Source organism: Entelurus aequoreus, linkage group LG28 (genome assembly GCF_033978785.1).
Source record: "Entelurus aequoreus isolate RoL-2023_Sb linkage group LG28, RoL_Eaeq_v1.1, whole genome shotgun sequence".
In the NCBI taxonomy this organism is placed as follows: domain Eukaryota; kingdom Metazoa; phylum Chordata; class Actinopteri; order Syngnathiformes; family Syngnathidae; genus Entelurus; species Entelurus aequoreus.
The window spans coordinates 10,969,682-10,978,159 of NC_084758.1; the positions used below are offsets into that span (position 1 = coordinate 10,969,682).

At 41.8% G+C, this 8,478-nt stretch overlaps 1 protein-coding gene across 1 annotated transcript in view; it reads left to right on the forward strand.

The window, feature by feature from the left end:
- qdpra (quinoid dihydropteridine reductase a) overlaps nucleotides 1-6,898 on the forward strand; it is a 32,746-nt gene extending 25,848 nt beyond the window's left edge. Inside the window, exon 7 of the mRNA XM_062040144.1 lies at nucleotides 6,546-6,898. Within this exon, the coding sequence (XP_061896128.1) occupies nucleotides 6,546-6,648 (103 nt within the window). The 3' untranslated portion in view covers nucleotides 6,649-6,898. The remainder of the gene's footprint in view (nucleotides 1-6,545) is intronic.
- The last annotated feature ends 1,580 nt before the right edge of the window (nucleotides 6,899-8,478 follow it).

The following is an 8,478-nucleotide window of genomic DNA, read 5'->3' on the forward strand; positions in this document are numbered from 1 at the left end:
ATAAACATCCAGTCCAACACAGTACACAATAACCAATTCTACTCATTCCAGTGAGTGACTAACAGTTGTAATGAAGAAATTTTAGCATGTCTACATGCTCTGGGGTGAGGCTGGTTCTTTTCTTGTTTACAATATTCCCAGCAGCTGAAAATAGGCGCTCAGAAGGGGTCGATGTGGCTGGAACTGAGAGGTAATTAGCCTTCACCTCAAGCCAGGACTGCGAGTGAGCTGAGCTGCAGTTTAAGTTTCTAGAAGGTCAACGGGCTCATAGTGATGTTACTAGTAGTTGACTGGGAGGTGTTTATTATCATTTGGGGAGAGTCCGCTGCCTGATGCTCACCTGCTAAACACCTATCTGCTCCACGCTGAAGCGCTGACTACATGTGCTCTGAATACGCACTGCTGATTGGCTGTTAACGCTTTGTGTGTACCAATCAGATGGTTGTGTGAGTGGGACAATACTGGGTGCTGAGACAGAGGCAAAAGCAGCTTGTTAAGACTTTAACTTAGAAACTCGTTCGGTACACCCCCGTACCGAACTGAAAGCCCCGTACCGAAACGGTTCAATACAAAACACGTACCGTTACACCCCTAGCAGATACAAATGACACATTCATGTTTTTGTGTAATAATGACACTCACGCAGACGATTGACTAGTTGATGGTTGATGGTTTTCTTTTCAAATGTTCGTTCATAGACGTTGTGCTGCTATGATAGGCCATTTCCGCTCGACACAGTGTGCATACAACAACATTATTAGGCCGTGTATTGAAATACTCCCACACTTTTAACGACTTTTGGCGTGCTTTTTCCCCCTCGCTCGCATCGTCTGCTTTGCGCTCTGCCATGACGGTAGTGTGACGTAAATATGCGACGCGTCGACGCACAAAAACGGCGTCGACATATTTACGTAACCGACTAAGTCGACACGTCGTTTCTGCCTTAATCGAAAAGCATACTGGCACCATACTTATTTTGATTATTGTTTCTCAGCTGTTTGTAAATGTTGCAGTTTATAAATACAAATGTATTTTTTTTAAAAAGCCTCTGCGCATGCGCATAACATAAATCCAACGAATCGATGACTAAATTAATCGGCAACTATTTGTATAATCGATTTTAATCGATTTAATCGATTAGTTGTTGCAGCCCTAAACTCAATACATACCCAGTTGATTTAATTAATAATTTCTGACGTAAAAGGCAAATACGTCACCCCATTAAAAAAAAGCTGAATGAAATAAATGGACATTGGGGATGCAGCATACACCAATAATAACACAGAAATGTAACTCATCAGAACAGAACTGATCCGATATTGTACACGTTTCTGTTGTGAATAACAAAGGATTCATTTTAGGCTGCCTCTGAATAATAGCATGAAATATTCCAGCACCTTCATAACGTTTAGTTATACTAAAGCGTCACTCAAATCTAAATATATTTATATAGCTTTATCGGGCCGGCTACATTGATCCATTATGAAACCAACCTGAGATATTTCTGTCCGTTACGTTTATTTCCAAATTGGTAACCGTGCGTTTTCTCTCTCAAAACGTAGTCAAATGTGCCAGAGACACGCCCCGCGTTGCAACAAAGGGATAACGTTAACGTTACTCGCAAAAAAGCTGAACTCATGAATGCCTGATGCCACTCAAAACAACACAGAAAATGAAGTCGTCGCACTATCCAAAAAGTTCCTAACACGCTGAAAGTTAATACACAACAGTTGCTGCTGCGCTTCCTTAAAACAAATCTCCTCGTTAACAAAATATTAAAAACACACAGACGGACACAACGGATCAATGTACCCGGACTATGGACTTGAAAGGTTACGTACCGTGAGTTCCCTTCATCCATGGCTCCAACATGTTTCCTCTTCAGGTGCTCCAGAAGCAATGTTGTCCTTCTGCACATTTTGCAGGAAACGGTCTTCTTTGAAGTCTTTAAAGTAAAGTGTTCCCACACTTTTGACGACTTAGGTCGTACACTTTTCTCCATTGAAGCAATAACCTCAAGATGTTTCTCTGCTGAACTATCCGTACTGTTTTCCTCCGCCATTTTTCGAATGTTTCCAGGCAAAGGAGACGTGAGCTGCACGTGACACATCATTGGCTGGCTTACTGCCACCTCATGAGACGTAGCCGCAGCGCATGCGCATAGCATACATCCAACGAATCGATGACTAAATTAATCGCCAACTATTTTTATAATCTATATTAATCGATTTAATCGATTAGTTGTTGCAACCCTAAAATACAGTAAAGACATTTTTAAGATGAACAAACACAGAGATGATGTCTGTAACTTGTGGACGACTGAGCTGACCGCTGACAATAAGGAAGCCTTTGGTGGTATTTTCTCTTGTAATTATAATTCATGACAACTATTATTAGCTATAATGAATCAAAGTACAGTAAGTTGACAATCTGCCAATCATCAATGCAGAATTTGTATTCCAATTTTTTGTTGGAATCCTGTTCTTTTCAAAGATTACGTTTACAAGGAACACTTAAAGGCCTACTGAAAGCCACTACTACCGACCACGCAGTCTGATAGTTTATATATCAATGATGAAATCTTAACATTGCAACACATGCCAATATGGCCGGGTTAACTTATAAAGTGCAATTTTAAATTTCCCGCAAAACTTCCGTATGAAAACGTCTATGTATGATGACGTATGCGTGTGACGTCAGTGGTTGACACGGAAGTATTCGGACCCCATTGGATCCAATACAAAAATCTCTGATTTCATCGCAAAATTCCACAGTATTCTGGACATCTGTGTTGGTGAATCTTTTGCAATTTGTTTAATGAACAATGAAGACTGCAAAGAAGAAAGCTGTAGGTGGGATCGGTGTATTAGCGGCGGACTACAGCAACACAACCAGGAGGACTTTGAGATGGATAGCAGACGCGCTATCCGATGCTAGCCGCCGACCGCATCTATGATTGGGTGAAGTCCTTCGTCGCTCCGTCGATCGCTGGAATGCAGGTGAGCACGGGTGTTGATGAGCAGATGAGGGCTGGCGTAGGTGGAGCGCTAATGTTTTTATCATAGCTCTGACGAGGTCCCGTAGCTAAGTTAGCTTCAATGGCGTCGTTAGCAACAGCATTGTTAAGCTTCGCCAGGCTGGAAAGCATTAACCGTGTAGTTACATGTCCATGGTTTAATAGTATTGTTGATCTTCTGTCTATCCTTCCAGTCAGGGGTTTATTTATTTTGTTTCCATCTGCATTTAAGCCCGATGCTATCACGTTGTTCATGAGTGAGGGAAGAGTGGATCGTGAGATCGACAGGCGGATCGGTGCGGCATCTTCAGTAATGCGGACGCTGTATCGATCCGTTGTGGTGAAGAAGGAGCTGAGCCGGAAGGCAAAGCTCTCAATTTACCGGTCGATCTACGTTCCCATCCTCACCTATGGTCATGAGCTTTGGGTTATGACCGAAAGGACAAGATCACGGGTACAAGCGGCCGAAATGAGTTTCCTCCGCCGGGTGGCGGGGCTCTCCCTTAGAGATAGGGTGAGAAGCTCTGCCATCCGGGGGGAGCTCAAAGTAAAGCTGCTGCTCCTCCACATGGAGAGGAGCCAGATGAGGTGGTTCGGGCATCTGGTCAGGATGCCACCCGAACGCCTCCCTAGGGAGGTGTTTAGGGCACGTCCGACCGGTAGGAGGCCACGGGGAAGACCCAGGACACGTTGGGAAGACTATGTCTCCCGGCTGGCCTGGGAACGCCTCGGGATCCCCCGGGAGGAGCTGGACCAAGTGGCTGGGGAGAGGGAAGTCTGGGCTTCCCTGCTTAAGCTGCTGCCCCCGCGACCCGACCTCGGATAAGCGGAAGAAGATGGATGGATGGATGGGCTATCACGTTAGCTCCATAGCTAAAGAGCTTCGCCGATGTATTGTTGTGGAGATAAAAGTCACTGTGAATGTCCATTTGGCGTTCTCGACTCTCGTTTTCAAGAGGATATAGTATCCGAGGTGGTTTAAAATACAAATCTGTGATCCACAACAGAAAAAGGAGAAAGTGTGGAATCCAATGAACCCTTGTACCTAAGTTACGGTCAGAGCGAAAAAAGATGCGTCCTGCACTGCACTCTAGTCCTTCACTCTTACGTTCCTCATCCATGAATCTTTCATCCTGGCTCAAATTAATGGGGTAATCGTCGCTTTCTCGGTCCGAATCTCTCTCACTGCTGGTGTGGGGAAATGTGAGGAGCCCTTCAACCTGTGGCGTCACGCTACTTCCGGTACAGGCAAGGCTTTTTTATCAGCGACCAAAACTTTATCGTCGATGTTCTCTACTAAATCCTTTCAGCAAAAATATGGCAATATCGCGAAATGATCAAGTATGACACATAGAATGGATCTGCTATCCCCGTTTAAATAAAAAAAAATCATTTCAGTAGGCCTTTAAAACGCTGACAGCCCATTCATGAGATCACAAGTTGATTCAATGTTATTGGAAAGAAACTCAAAACATTGCAACTTTGTGAAAAAGCTGCCGTTGATTCGGGCATTTTAGGTTGCACCATCACAAAAAATGCTAGCGAAATCTTGGAGGGACTAAACTCCAAGAAAAAGCATATTTAATGACATTGTCTGGAAGTTTGTGACATGATGAATAGAAATGTTGGTGTTGTTTAAAACAATGAGGTAAGAACAAGACAATAAACCATGAATTGATTAACGTGGACCCCGACTTAAACAAGTTGACAAACTTATTGGGGTGTTACCATTTAGTGGTCAATTGTACGGAATATGTACTGTACTGTGCAATCTACTAATAAAAGTCTCAATCAATCAAAATATCTTATTTCATGAATTAAATACAGATTTGTGCATCAATAAATGTGTCTAATTGTGCAAGGGCTGGGCCCGCCTTTCAGACATGTGATTAGATGGGATCAGCGTCTGTGACTGAGGAGACACAAATAGAAACTGCATCTGCATGGCGGGAAATGAAAGGCGGCTACTATCATTCCATCATTTTCCTTTTTATTGCCTCTCTGACCCTGGCACGTGACGAATGTTAGTCGTAAAAACTTCTGCTGTGAGTCGCTGGTGTGGAAAAAAACAAGTGGATGTCATTTGTCAGGAAAAGACGGGAATAATCACTTCTTCCCTCAACAAGAAGCCATCAATACTTTCTGTTTGGTGACGCTGTGGCTGCTTTGGGTGTGGTCTGCATCCGCCAGGGACCATTCATCTGTCCAATAAATTCATTTTAAATCACTGCAAATTCAATATGCTTTGTAGATAACAGCCCTTCAATGTAGCTGATTGCTATCAGACACCACTAATGCTTTAATTGTGGCTGACATCAGAGGCCTGATGCCACATTTGCACTCATGTTTATAATCTTGTTCTACAAAACCCAAAACCAGTGAAGTTGGTACGTTGTGTAATTCGTAAATAAAAACAGAATACAATGATTTGCAAATCCTTTTCAACTTAGATGAGCTCGGGCCCAGCGAAGCCGGCTGTGTTTCTGGATGTTGTTGATAAATTAAAGTTAAAGTACCAATGATTGTCACACACACACTAGGTGTGGTGAAATTATTCTCTGCATTTGACTCATCGCCCTCGATCACCCTCTGGGAGGTGAGGGGAGCAGTGAGCAGCAGTGGGGGCCGCACCCGGGAATAATTTTTGGTGATTTAACCCCCAATTCCAACCCTTGATGCTGAGTGCCAAGCAGGGAGGTAAAGAGTCCCAATTAATTAGTAAGTATACATTTTTTGAGCCTTTTTAGAGAAAATCATATCATTGTAGTAAATTAAGCAAATTACTCGATGATGTCATGGTGACCACGCCCCCACCGCCACAGGTATCTTGGCAGTTTATGGGAAACACTGATGTTATGTACATCAGTAGTCCCCAACCTTTTTGTAGCTGCGGACCGGTCAACGTTTGAAAATTTGTCCCACAGACCGGGGTTTTTTTGTTGTTGTTTTTTTCATAAAGAAATGCTTACGGACTGTATCCATGCAGACTGTATTGAATTATATTGATATATAATCTATATATTGTGTTTTTTATGTTGATTTAATAATTTTATTTATTTATTTATTTTTTTTAATTTCTTGTGCGGCTCGGTACCAATCGGTCCGCGGACCGGTACCGGACTGCGGCCCGGTGGTTGGGGACCACTGATGTAGACCACAAGGAAGTCTTTTACATTTAGAAAACATAAAAAGAGTCCTTTTAATGCACCTTATAATCCGGTGCGCCTTATATATGAAAAATTATCGAAAATAGACCATTCATCGGCAGTGCGCCCTATGGTCCAGAAAATATGGTAATCAAAACAGTTGGAGCCAATAACGTCGTCACTTGTGAAAGTTTGATGTTTTTATGTCTAACTTATTTTTACACTTGTATGACACCTAACAAGATCACAGGTGTGTTATTCATATTAATGAAGCATCACATTTTATCATTTTACACTTGTGTGACAGCCAAGTGCCCTCGAGCAAGGCACCTTTTTTAAAGGGCTCCGCCGCCCTGTTTGATCTTCTCTTGGTGTGGTTGCAGAATGTTCTTCAAGTGGGCCTCGGGCGCCGACAGGCCGGCGTCTGGAAGCCTGATGCAGCTGCTCACCTCCGGAGGGGAAACCCGTGCCGTGGTTGCGCCGTAGAGGACGGCCGAGAGCGCCGCTGTGGCGACAGCAGCCCCAGGACGGCGAGGAGATAGCAATGACGGGGATCATGCAGGTGGTCAGGTGGGTGGGGGCAGGTACATGGAGGACAACGGCGCCATCTAGCTGTGAGTCATAAAAACACATTACCTTGTGACGTCCTTGTCAAATAAAATGAGCAAAATGGGGTTTTGCTGTACTGGGCCACAACATTAGGTACCCAAATAAAAATGTGCATTTTCCAAAGTCATCTTTTGAGAGGGTTTTAATTTGTTTATTATTGTGACTGCAATCTAAACTAAACTCCGGAGTGTAGTTAATTCACTTCCATACACTAGAACTGTCATTTATGGCTCTTTAAAGGTAGCCCATCTCCAGGAGCCCTCAAAAGACCGGCTGGTTATTATTTTATCTTTTTTGTTTTTTCTTAGCTATACACCAAGATATAGATCTAAATAATTAAGTGTGCACAAATGTTTCTCTGTTGGTGGGAATTATTCTGAAATATTGGATATAATATAAGTTTTTTTGTTTTTTTCATCATGAATATTACATAAGGCGCGCCATATTTCAATGCTTTGGCAGTGACATTAGTTTGAATTTTTTTCTCTCTTAAAAAAAAATATGTATCATTTTACCAATATAAAAAAAAACCACAAATACAAACCCCGTTTCCATATGAGTTGGGAAATTGTGTTAGATGTAAATATAAACGGAATACAATGATTTGCAAATCCTTTTCAACCCATATTCAATTGAATGCACTACAAAGACAACATATTTTATGTTCAAACTCATAAACTTTATTTTTTTTTTGCAAATAATAATTAACTTAGAATTTCATGGCTGCAACACGTGCCAAAGTAGTTGGGAAAGGGCATGTTCACCACTGTGTTACATGGCCTTTTCTTTTAACAACACCAGGCATGTGATTTTTCCGTCTAAAGTCGGAATTCCCTCTTTTTTAATCTCGGGAAGAAAAAAAAATTATCTCCCGTTTTTCCGTTTTTTTTCCCGACCCTAAATCAAGATTCGAGGCGTAGTTTATATTACGCCGTAGTTGATTGGTCGACATGTTCCTTGTGACCAATAAGGACATCTGTTATGAATGATGACGTTAATAACGTTATCATTCATAATGGCTATTACCGGCATTTTCCATATGTAAACGATGTTGGTTCTCGAGAGAAAGGACGCTTTACGAGTAAAAGAAATTGATAAACATGTCAAAAATAAGTCTCGATGGGACTGAATGGAAAGGGAAATCACTGATACCGTTCGAGAAGAAGGAAGTTACGACTTTAATCGATCGTCCCGGAAAGGTTTTGTGCACGTGGTGTCATGATAATATTGACTATGGATCACGAGGTTTCAAGGCTTTGGAAGGACATTCGAAACGCCAAAAACATATGAAACAACTAGAAGCAAGGAAAACAAACTTTTCACTAGCTGGTACTTTTGGATGTCAACCGAAAGTGAGCAAACCTTACGGACTTCATCCTTTGTTTTGTCAGTGGTGTAACAATCTTGAAGGTAAATATTTTCACGCTTGTTTTATGCAATATGTCAGTGTCCTCACATTATTATTATTTCCTATTTTCAAATATGAGTAAACAATACTAAACATGTTTAATTATTTTCATACATTTATATCCTATTTTGGCAGAAAAAAATGAAATGTTTACATTTCGTATTTTGTTATATTTATCCAAAAATCCAAAAAAGAAGCTACAAAAGCAGAGACCAAAAGGAAAATGCAGGCTGCTCAGAAATTTGCAAGGAAAGCTCATGTTAGGGCTGGGCTCTCCGAGGAAGCTAATGTGTGAAGTG